At 44.1% G+C, this 12,312-nt stretch overlaps 1 protein-coding gene across 4 annotated transcripts in view; it reads right to left on the reverse strand.

Moving 5' to 3' along the window:
* LOC120066088 (inositol hexakisphosphate and diphosphoinositol-pentakisphosphate kinase 1-like) overlaps positions 1-12,110 on the reverse strand; it is a 66,762-nt gene extending 54,652 nt beyond the window's left edge. For 2 of the 4 annotated variants that reach the window (XM_039017188.1, XM_039017186.1), the window contains exons 1-9: positions 12,023-12,110; positions 4,348-5,022; positions 3,851-4,046; positions 3,356-3,446; positions 3,173-3,258; positions 2,308-2,462; positions 1,913-2,014; positions 1,094-1,255; positions 341-462 (exon numbers count right to left, since the gene is read on the reverse strand). In XM_039017188.1, the coding sequence (XP_038873116.1) occupies positions 341-462; positions 1,094-1,255; positions 1,913-2,014; positions 2,308-2,462; positions 3,173-3,258; positions 3,356-3,446; positions 3,851-4,046; positions 4,348-4,515 (1,082 nt within the window). In that variant the 5' untranslated portion in view covers positions 4,516-5,022; positions 12,023-12,110. Of the gene's footprint in view, positions 1-340; positions 463-1,093; positions 1,256-1,912; positions 2,015-2,307; positions 2,463-3,172; positions 3,259-3,355; positions 3,447-3,838; positions 4,047-4,347; positions 5,023-12,022 lie in introns of all 4 variants that reach the window. The other 2 variants (XM_039017187.1, XM_039017184.1) reach the window with 1 other exon arrangement.
* Positions 12,111-12,312: the final 202 nt, after the last annotated feature.

A 12,312-nucleotide genomic window follows, 5' to 3' on the forward strand; every position in this document is an offset into this window, starting at 1 on the left:
TGAGCTAGAGCCGTGTTTGGGTTCTGACAACCAATGGAGTGAGCTAGAGCCGTGTTTGGGTTCTGACAACCAATGGAGTGAGCTAGAGCCGCGTTTGGGTTCTGACAACCAATGGAGTGAGCTAGAGCCGTGTTTGGGTTCTGACAACCAATGGAGTGAGCTAGAACAGTGTTTGAGTTCTGACAACCAATAGAGCGCGAGTTTGGATCCTGGCCAATTCAAGGAATGACATATGGCTTTAGATACCCAGCTGATCCTTGAGTGTCAAAGTGTAAATCAGGGGTTAAGCTGTAAAGAAGACCGATAGTTGACCCCTCACATGACAGCTAGCCGCACCTACCCCAAGACCTTGGCACAGTCGTCATAGTACTTCATGGAGTTCTTCACAAAGCTGAAGCCATTGACGTCACAGACGAATGAGTGGCCATTCGCTCTCAAGAGGTCGAAGCCACACACCGTTTGCTGGGAGTGGAAGAATGCGTCAGTCAGCCATTCAAACTGAATGTAGCCAATCAAGTCAAGTGCTCCTTAAAGCTGCAATATGCAGAAAATCGCTTGGCCATTTTCTTGTTGCAAAAATGTGAATAGTTTGTCTAATTTCAGTTTATGTGACAAAACAAGCAACGTATAGTGTAGAGAATCATTGTACCATCTAAACCACTGTGAAATATATTTTCAATAGGCAAAAATATAGCATTTTCAGCTGTTTGAAGCTGGTGTACAAAACCAAAAGTAAAAGACGCAACAGCATAGGAATAGCACACAGCACAGATCTACTGCTTAGACTGAGAATGACGTTCTATAACTCACATTTCTATGTGAATTTGGTCAGATCGCCCACATATTTACATATTGCAGACTAAAGACGGCTCCTACCTTCATCTTCTTTCATTCATCTGCACTGATCTGAAAATACATCAGTTGCTTTCACCTATCCAGCTCCTGCACAATCATTGCAGACGAAGGAAATAAGACGAGGTTGAGGAGAGGAAGTCTCTTCAGACTATTGGGATAGTTTAAGAAGTTTTAAGGCTTCAGGTTGATTTGGAGAGAAGACAAACACAGAGTGGTCTGATTGGTTGAAAATCCTCACCTTGAAGGCCAGGCAGACCTTGCGGGCCACCAGTTTCTCCATGGCAGAGAGCATGACAGGGTAGCGGATCTCCTTCCCCTCACTGTCCCGCTCCACCTTACCGTCCAGGGCCGGGGACTTCCTTGCCTCAGCATGGGCATAGTCAGGACCCACTGTGTACACCTGATAGGACATCTTATTATACACACAGTCAGGTCCCAGTGTTCACCTGATATCATATCATACACATACTAGCGGTACTCCGCCCTTACGGGCAGTACATCATTGGATATGAATAATGGTTGATTTGCATCAAACACCTTTTTGGTCTCTGGATAAGCTATACCAGTATTCTCAACTCCTGAGCATTTAAAAAACTCACATAGGCCTACTTCCCCTGAGATCATAACACTTGTTCTCTCTTTAAAAATTCTGTTGGCCTACCATGAACCATGTTATCCATAAACAGTAGGGCTCCGGACTAACTTTCCCCCCTCGTGCCGCTAACACTTTCCCCCCTCGTGCCGCTAACACTTTCCCCCCTCGTGCCGCTAACACTTTCCCCCCTCGTGCCGCTAACACTTTCCCCCCTCGTGCCGCTAACACTTTCCCCCCTCGTGCCGCTAACACTTTCCCCCCTCGTGCCACTAACATTTTCAGATGGTGGCACCAGCCTATGATCACGGCCACGCAATAGAACAAAAATAAGAATCATGTTATGAAGTCATTCACACTGCTATTGCCATGGTATGATTCAAGAAATAATTTGTTACATCTAACAGGTCCAAGCAGGAGACGAGAAGACACAGCTCACACACCAGCATACACTTAAGATGATACCTTGACATCAGTGCCGTCCGTTGGCATGAACTCCTCGTATATGTAGGAGCCAGTCTTCCTCACACAGCTCTCTGGGGAGTACACACTGCTGCGGCTCCCTATCTACAGGAGAGAGGGGATCATTCATATACTTATGAGAGCGCTTGATTCCGCCTGACAGATGGGCGGGGTGTGCACTTTTGGGACTATTCCATTGGTTTCATTCTGTCAGGCAAGACCAATCAAGTGCAGCTAAAATATTTCAAATGAGGGCCAAAAGTTTGAGTACCGAGTGGGTATAATTGAGTATCAGACCTTTCTGTACGGCATGGCTCCTAAAGCTTCCGCCCCCTCCACTATCATTTGAACAGCATGACCCATTTGAAGCCAACTGTACCTCCCTAGTCCCTCAGTACCTTTCTGAAGAGTCTCTGGCTGCCCCCTCCAGCTGAGGTGGGGTAGTAGATGTAGACATTGTGGTCCTCTGCGCACACGGGCTTCTCCACAAAGGGCTTGGGGAACACCTCCCCGTTCACCTCCACATGATCCTCCCCCTCCACCAGGTTACATTCTGGGAGGCAGACACACCACAGTCATTTAGAGACAGAGTTCAATCAGGGCCTAAAAAGCACACTTGAATGAATGCCCCATTCGAAATTGGACTATAAACCCTATTCATAGGCACAATTTAGATCTGAAAGGATTGGGCAGGTGTTAATATGGTAATAGCCTTCATCTTCAATAGGCTAGGCCTACAACTATGCAACCCTTTAAAGCAGTGGTCACCAACCTTTTGTGAACCCGTCAATTCTGGTCTTCATTTTGACAGTTCGTTGCAAAAGTGCTATAGTGTGAATTTGACCATTGGAAAAAGAGCTACCGCGTAAATACTGCAATGCGGGTTGGATTGAATTGAGCCCCTAATCTTCATTTTCAAGGTTATGATTGCACTTTTCTTCCCAACACAACAAAAAAGATTTCCTTTGCGCACCACGGCAATAGACATCAGGAACTCAGTGCCTTCCCACTGTGAGCTAACTATCCAGAACCGTATTTGCTCGCAATGCACATCAATTTCTTAGACTGTGCGAGTGGACTTTGATAAGGATAATTTAGTGAGGGTGTTGGGATCAGTTCCAACTACATTTACACACAAAGGGTTTAAGTTTGTTTATTTTGTAATCCCGGGACCCAGAAGCAAAATGTGCGTCCACGCGAGCCAGCTGATCGATTTAACGGTAACAGTCTGTCACAAGAGACTAGTTGTGTTGTAACACTTACCTTCAGGTCTGTCTGGGTCTCGGGTTAACACAGCGTAACGAGGAAGGTCAATCCCCTCCTCCTGCAAGATACGATACACCTCCCTCCTGACGGGACATGAGACAAAACGTTTACGAAGGAACAAGTCAACAGACTTTGACAAAGTATGAGCAGGAAGTTGAGCGTGTGTGTTCACCATAATACCTGTCTTGTATGTAGTACTGCATGTTCAGGTCATTGATGAGAAGTGGGTTTCTGAGGTTGGCGTACTCTACCGCTTTGTCCAATGGGAAACCTACAAAGCCACCCCCATACATGCATTCATATACACAAAACACAACCACATAAATAATACAGGATATGGAAGAAAATTCCTCAACCATTACATTGTCGTTCCATTGGTCTGTATACTGGTGTCCTAAACATATTTCCATTTCCCCATGTTTATTTTCCTTTTCTGATCCTTCTCCTAAGATATACCCAATTTAAACCAGGACAAGTCAGACGTACACTATGACTAAACATGAGCAAGATGGGAATGACTGTGTTCGGTATGTACAGATTGTATTCGTGTATACTTACTGTATATTGGCATGCATATACATTATACACGTTAATCTGTGCAATGTGCATGGGCACGCCAGTACCTGATGCACGTAATCGTATGCGGTGGGTGCACATACGTACGTTCGTTTGTACCTTTGGAGTGGAAGGAGACGAGGCAGTCACACAGGGGCCATTTGTCCACTGGCTCGTTGAGGATGACCTCCTCGGGGAAGATGACCACGGTGATGTACTCAAACTTACACAGCCTTTCCATGATCTGGGTCATGGGCTTGGACTTGGACTTCTTCATCATGGAGCAGATGCCCACCACGATCTGCCTCTCTGGAGGCTGGGCGAACAGAGAGGAAGGGAAAGAGGTCACTCGCATCTTACTGTTTGTAATGTGCTGTACATGATGTGATTACTTGTGCGAGGTGAAGCCTAAGCCAATTTTCCATCTTTCCTCTGTCCGGTCATCTCTCCTCACCTCCTTCTCAAAATGCATTGAAGGAGAAGGTCTGAGGAGAGGGACCTTGGATCTTTATCTCCAATGCGGTTTGAGGAGGTGGTGAGGAAAGAGGACGCAAGGAATCAAGTAAATATGAATTGGGAAAGGGCCTCATTCTCTCCGTCTTCATGCACCCACTTACCGAATCGTAATCCTCATCCTCTTCTTTTCCCTGCCCCTCCTCCTCTCCTTTTCGCATCTCTCCCTCATTCTTCATGCCTCCTTCCTCTGGGCCTTGATGACCTTCATAGGCAAACACAGACGTGGGATTCCCACTCTGGCCCCACCCCTCTCCTCCAGTCTCTGACATGACAGAGTGGGGACGTCACTCAAACATCTGCCACTCAAAGTTCCAGCGCATCTTTGCGTGCCAGTACACAGTAGGAGGGTTTGAGGTAATAAGAGGGAAGGCTTAGATCACCTTACTGACAACGGGGAGTAGGCACTGGTAATGCCTTTTTTAAATGCCCCTCAGGGGTTGATGAAGGTGTAATGGATTGGGGTAGGGTGAGGGGAAAGACTCAGGAGGGTGGAGACTGTGGTCTGGGAGCACCAGGTTTACATAGAGGAAAGTGCTGAGGTAGTAATTCGAGGGGAGGGTTCATGGGTTAGGAAGCAAGCTCTAGGGTGTTGACTTGGGGTGAGGTAAGTAGTCAGGGGTGAGGTAGGTAGAGGACAGAGCCCGAGTTGGGGAAGGAGTAACCTCCCTGTGTCAGGAGAGCGGTCTCATTCTGAGAAGTGGCATCACTCTGGCCTGAGGAGGATGAGATGAGCGGTTCACAAAAGGTTCCTCCACAGTCTCACCATCCGTCACCACCTACAGAGGACAACACAGAAAGGCAAAAGCAAATGGCACTACTATGGAAAGAACATGTAAAAGATAAACCCTGTAGAGACATGGCTCAGTGCTTGTTAGAACGTCAGCAGGCTGTCTAATAACGCTGCCTCATCTCTCTAGACTCAATGTGTTTGGGCAATTCCACAGTAACGGAATTACACTTCAGTTCGCTGCAGCTAGCGACTGGAACGAGCTGCAACAAACACTCAAACTGGACAGTTTTATCTCAATCTCTTCATTCAAAGACTCAATCATGGACATTCTTACTGACAGTTGTGGCTGCTTTGCGTGATGTATTGTCTCCTCTACCTTCTTGTCCTTTGTGCTGTTGTCTCTGTGCCCAATAATGTTTGTACCCTCTTTTGTGCTGCTTCCATGTTGTGCTGCTGCAATGCTGTGTTAGCATGGCAGCAACATATGACATGTTGTTGTCTTAGGTCTCTCTTTATGTAGTGTTGTCTCTCTTGGCCTTTTGCCTTTTGGTAGGCCGTCATTGTAAATAAGAATTTGTTCTTAACTGACTTGCCTAGTTAAATAAAAGGTTAAATAAATTAATAAAAATACACTGCCAAATTTTAAGAAATATCATAGTATTCACTGCAGAGTTTTTGCAGACTCCCTTGAAAAGGCTCAAGGTCACCTGCATCTTGTCAGCAATATTTCCTCCAATGACAGAATTCAACGATTACAATTTCACAGTCCCATTTCGGCTAACCCAAAAAAATTCAACTCAGGTTATCAAACATTTTGGCTTGCATCTCGTAAATACCAGGGTAAAAAAAAGAAAAAAAATATTTTAAAAAATGGACTTGAGTATAAATTAAAACATAACCAAGAGGAGGACTTGTCCTCAGTCAGTAGCCTGCCAGAACTGGTTCCTGTCTCTTTTAGCAATGCCCTTCCCCGCCCACCAAACAAAACAGCTGACTTCCAGGGAAAATCTCCAGAAACAGCAGCCTAGCCCAGATCATATCACCGCTCACAGAAGCCTGCCAAGAGGCTCATATGGCACTTCCTGCACAAGGCCAAGACCGATAGGGCCTTGGTAGTTGGGAACAGATTCCAAAAATTGTCAGATCCCAGTCACACTCCCAGGACAGAAAACAACAAATTTCACGATACACTATATCACGCTATAGAATGCTAGCACAGACAGCTCGTGTCCACACGTATATCAACTTTGTCACACAAAACGTGTGACCGTGGGTAAGCCTGGTCCCCGGAATAGCCTGCCCTTTTCTCAGTGTGTTGAAAGGGGAAGAGGCATAAGAGGCGGGGGTGGCCGGTAGAGAGCGTATTGGGTGCAGAGGCCTACACTAGTAACGGCAAACAAACATAACTCCTCACTCTCCTCGAAGGCGTTGACAGGCCACACTAAACCATGTGGAAGCCCATCTTGGCCACCCGAGGTCAGGGAAACACTCTCGGGAAATAAACAAACTCATAAATACATAGCTACAACAACAGTGTAAAGGCAGTCGACGCCGCCATGCTCCTAGACACACAGTAGTAAGGCTATTTGGCATTGAGTGACTGGGAAGATCGGACTACTGGGTCGAGGATGAAGAGATGAGTGAGTCCTAGCTACTGTAATGCTGGCTTCTTCGGTTTCCTTCAGATGGCTAACGTACGGACAAAAATCCATATCGCGACAATTGCCAATTGCGATAACAATAAATATAAACTATACGTTTATAACATCAATGTGCACCACTGTTTTATTTAATTGTTCTAGCGGTCAATTTGGCCCATTAATAATCACCCATATTAGCAAACTTATTTAATTTCAAACTTTACATTTCTCTAGCATACTCTACTTATCGTGATGAACAGATTGCCTGCGGTTTATCATCCCAGCTCTATGATGGTTGAACACCTAGTGTTGATGGCTGACTAGCAATGCCCTTAACTGGTCAAGTTTGTTAGGAGTTTGAGTGTTAAGTCCATTGTCTGTCTGTCTGCCCAACACTATCCTTGTTTCTCATCTCCAATCCTCTGTTCCTTACTGTGCTTCAGTCATCCCTTTGCCTCACCATCAAATGTTTCTCAGATTCTTCATTAAAAAAAAGGCACTGCTTCCTTTAACGCCTATGACTAACAAACCAAAAGGCCTGATTGAACACGTCCCCATCTCCCTCTGGCGTCGCCCAACCCACCATCTGACAGTGAGTCACTTCCGCCACCCAAATTTGGGCGACCCCAATAAAGGCTTTTAACCTTTGAGACCATATCCTGTAGAAAGTCAGGCCGCACAGTTTATGGTAGGGGTGGAATCATTAGCTGAGCTCTCACAAAAAGGCACTATCACACTCACTGATAACAAGCCCAATGACACAGGAAATGTCTCTGCAAATAGGAGGAGCAATATACTGTCCATTTAGGGAATTTCCTTTTTTACAGGGATTGAAGAAGACTGCAAAGACAGGCACAGAGTATTGTCATCCACCACTTGCCATTTACTTGTGAATTTTGAAGCCAGCATAGATGTGTTTACTATGAAAACACAAAGTATGCCATCATATGACTAGTGAGTCATATAGCCTAACAGTTACTATCAGTGCACGGAGCCTGAAGAGACCGTCTGCGCAGGTGATCAGTTTGTTATCAGCGCTCCGGAGCCTCTCTCGCTAAATCATTAACTGTTAAGGATTATGTTCAATAGTTTGGAGTGGACTGAAGAACTACCAATCACAATCACATCCTCAGCCACCAATCACAAAAATAGCCAAAACCCACAAGTTCTCGATATCCCAACACTCCCTCACTCTGAAGCGACAGTACTGCAGACAGACAGACAATACATAAAGCTTTGAGGAATGCATGGCACATAATTACTGTACAAACAAAGATGTCCCCAGGGTCATTCAAATCTCATTTCGGCAAGCCATGACCCCCAAAATCTCAGATTGTTCTGAAACCGTTTCTGTAGTTAGAAACATAAGATAAGCATTCCTGCAACATTCATTTGCTTGAATATAACTAGAAATTCAGCTAAATTGATTGCACCCAAATAGGCCATTTACATTTATAGGATTCATATAAACATTCAATAAATATAGTACCCAACATCCGATTTGCACAAAAACCTCTTAATGATTAGGATGTGGAGGTTTCCAAATAAATGAATCAACTCCACCCACAGACCCCCCAAACCCCATCCCAAAAGCCAGTATACAGCATCAGTTCTCTGTTTGACAAGTATTATGAAGCTGCGACTTGGAGTATTGTTCATTCATATTGTCATGTATTCTCAGTGAATTTGGCGATGTTTTTTCCCCCCGTTATGAGAAATTAGCCATTGAAGTCACTTGCATTTTCCCCATAACTTAAGTAAAAGTACCAGGTTTTTCCCACCAGATGCCGCTGTTCCTGCAACACATGAGCAAAACCTACTGGCTTTCTACACAAAGTTGCAAAAAAAATGTTGCGATACATTTAGGGCTGACCCCAATTAGTCAACTGGTTGATTATTTGGTGGTTAGGCTGTTGGTCAACCGAAATTGTGTGTGTTACTGCTCGACTAAAACATACATACACTACCGATCAAAAGTTTTAGAACACCTACTCAAGGCAAATGGTGGCTACTTTGAAGAATCTCAAAAATAAAATATAATTTCATTTGTTTAACACTTTTTTGGTTACTACATGATTCCATATATGTTATTTCATAGTTTTGAGGTCTTCACTATTAATTTACAATGTAGAAAATAGTAAAAATAAAGAAAAACCCTTGAGTGAGTGGGTGTTCTAAAACTTTTGACCGGTAGTGTACATACATATTTGTGCCCATCTCAGTGAACTAATCCATTGCAGAGGCCTAGACTAAAAAGCCAATTTATGCTTGATCCGAAATGTGGTTGGAGGCTCCATATGGAGGGTGTGACGCAATTGGGGAGCCTCCAGAGGCATGCAGAGGCAATATTGAGCTCTGTACCGCATCGCCATGAGCCTCCCAAATTTTGTAACATGCAGAGGGCTCTGTATAGTGCTGCATTGACATGACTGGTTGACACTAGGTGTGGGGCGGAACATCCTGTATAAACACAAACTCACTTCCTTGACAACAGCTCTGCACTGCTCTGTGAAGCGCATGAAGTGAATACCTTGACCTCTGCGCAGGCTATATCACCGTAAATGCTGTATGGCGAATGCAGACTTCGGATTGACCATGCACCCAGATGCGCAATGGCCTTCGCTCTCCAGAATGCGCTCTCCCCCCCCCGCCAATTTGTGCATATTCATTGTTTCATAACTTCATTGTGCGAATTGTTTGCGTTTGATTGTTAGTGTACAGTGCATTCGGGAAAGTATTCAGACCCCTTCACTTTTTCTAAATTTTGTTACATTATAACCTTATTGTAAAATGGATTAAAAAAAAAATAAAAAATTATATATATATATATATATATATATATAAATTTGATAAAAAACACATACAGACCTCAATCTACACACAACACCCCATAAAGTCAAAACAGGTTTTAGAAATTTTTGCTAATGTATTGAAAAAAAAACACTGAAATATCACATTTATATAAGTATTCAGACCCTTTACTCAGTACTTTGTTGAACCACCTTTGGCAGTGATAACAGCTGAGTCCTCTTGGGTATGACGCTACAAGCTTGGCACACCTGTATTTGGGGAGTTTCTCCCATTCTTCTCTGCAGATCCTCTCAAGCTCTGTCAGGTTGGATGAGGAGCGTCGCTGCACAGCTATTTTCAGGTCTCTCCAGAGATGTTCGATTGGGTTCAGGTCCGGGCTCTGGCTAAGGCACTCAAGGACATTCAGAGACTTGTCCCGAAGCCACTCCTGCGTTGTCTTGGCTGTGTGCTTAGGGTCCTTGTCCTGTTGGTAGGTGAACCTTCACCCCAGTCTGAGGTTCTGAGCGCTCTGGAGCAGGTTTTCATCAAGGATCTCTCTGTACTTTGCTCTGTTCATCTTTCCCTCAATCCTGACTAGTCTCCCAGTCCCTGCCGCTGAAAAACATCCCCACAGCATGATGCTGCCACCCCCATGCATCACCGTAGGGATGTTGCTAGGTTTCCTCCAGATGTGACGCTTGGCAATCAGGCCAAAGAGTTCAATCTTGGTTTCATCAGACCAGAGAATCTTGTTTCTCATGGTCAGAGTCCTTTAGGTGCCTTTTGGCAAACTCCAAGCGGGCTGTCATGTGCCTTTTACTGAGGAGTGGCTCTGGTCTGGCCATTCTACCATAAACGCCTGATTGGTGGAGTGCTGCAGAGATGGTTGTCCTTCTGGAAGGTTCTCCTATCTCCACAGAGGAACTCTGGAGCTTTGTCAGAGTGACCATCGGGTTCTTGGTCACCTCCCTGACAAAGGCCCTCCTCCCCCAATTATTATTATTATTATTATATATATTTTTTTGTACCTTTATTTAACTAGGCAAGTCAGTTAAGAATAAATTCTTATTTACAATGACGGCCTACGCCGGACCCATTGTGCACCGCGCTATGAGACTCCCAATCATGGCCGGATGTGATACAGCCTGGATTCAGAACAGGGTATGTAGTGACACCTCTAACACTGAGATGCAGTGCCTTAGACCGCTGCGCCACTCGGGAGCCCTAAAATAAGTAGCAGAGGCGGGATTGCTCAATTTGGCCTGGCGGCCAGCTCTAGGAAGAGTCTTGGTGGTTACAAACTTCTTCCATTTAAGAATGATGGAGGCTACTGTGTTTTTGGGGACCTTCAATGCTGCAGAAATGCTCTGACATGCACTGTCAACTGTGGGACCATATTTAAACAGGTGTGCCTTTCCAAATCATGTCCAATCAATTGAATTTAACACAGGTGGACTCTAATCAAGTTGTAGAAACATCTCAAGGACGATCAATGGAAACAGGATGCACCTGAGCTGTATTTCAAGTCTCATAGCATAGGGTCTGAATACTTATGTAAATAAGGTATTTAATTGTATTTTAAATTTTATTATAAATTAGCAAACATTTCTTAAAACCTGTTTTTGCTTTGTCATTATGGAGTATTGTGTGTAGATTATTATTCCAGTCTTCCTGTTCTCATTGTCTGAGTGGACAAGCTATGCTTCACTTGTGAGAAACAAGTTTGTTTATTTCATTTACGAGTTTTGTCAATTCAGTCATTGTCTTTTGTTTGGAGCGCTCCAGTCAATGTTGAGTAAGGACAGTTCTCTGCCTTTCGATAACCACTCAGTTTGAAACCAAAAAATGTCATGCTCTGATAGAGTGGAAACATCAGAAAATATTCCTACCTGATTACTTCTTATCGGTGTTTGACTTGGACTGAAATAGGTTCCGGTACTCATTTTGGGTGCTGGTACTGTTTACTTTTAGTCAAAGTTAGACATTTTGTAACAAATCTTAGTGGTTATTTTCAAGCTCCCTGCAACCCCCTTACACTGCACTCTGACTGCAGTCTTTTTTGTAACTGCAGTATGGTGCAAATACTACATCCAAAATAACACTTTTTTTACTGCAGTAATTTTGCAGTATAACTGCAGTTCTGCAATCAAAGTACCACAGTTGACTGCGGTTACTGCAGTTTCAAAACGGCAATCTTTTTTGTAAGGGCCAGCCTGAGAGGAAGTGACCTACCTACATTATACAAAAGGAAAGTAAAGCAATTGTCGAACACTGAAACAGAAGTCAAAATAGCCACGAATGTTTGTTAACATTACATTTTCCGTTTGGAAAAACGCTTTGGAAGCTGTCTGTCACGAATGGTTCGTGTATGTTCCTGTCAAGAAAGTGTGCCGCTTTTCAATGAACTCTACTGTGTGTACACTGTAACAACCTCGCCTCAGTGCCGAACGTTAATTGTTTAGCGTGGCAATACATATTACAATGTAGACCACTGCAGCCTATACTTCGTTACAACGTAACTAAGTACACTTTACATTACAGCCAACAGTCAGTACACCGCAATATCGATAAAGAATAGTGTAAGAAGTGTTGCGGTCTTAAAATACAGTTACTTACTTATTGATAATTTGAGTTATAACCAGCTGTCAAGTTCTTTGTCCCTTGATAGTTGTTTTGTTGTGCAACCGCGAAAGTTGATCTCGGCAATGGTTTTCTTCTTCTTCTTAAACTTGTATTGGCGGATCGCAACCGTGAGGTCTATACACCACCACCTACTGTACTGGCGTGTGATACCGGTCACGGCCTCCCTATCCATCAATTCCTCTTATCTAGCGCTGTTTACACCTACTGTTCCTGAGTATGAGTATATTAAACTTCGTAGAAAAATTGCCCCCTCAACTAACCCT

Source organism: Salvelinus namaycush, chromosome 21 (genome assembly GCF_016432855.1).
Source record: "Salvelinus namaycush isolate Seneca chromosome 21, SaNama_1.0, whole genome shotgun sequence".
Classification (NCBI taxonomy): domain Eukaryota; kingdom Metazoa; phylum Chordata; class Actinopteri; order Salmoniformes; family Salmonidae; genus Salvelinus; species Salvelinus namaycush.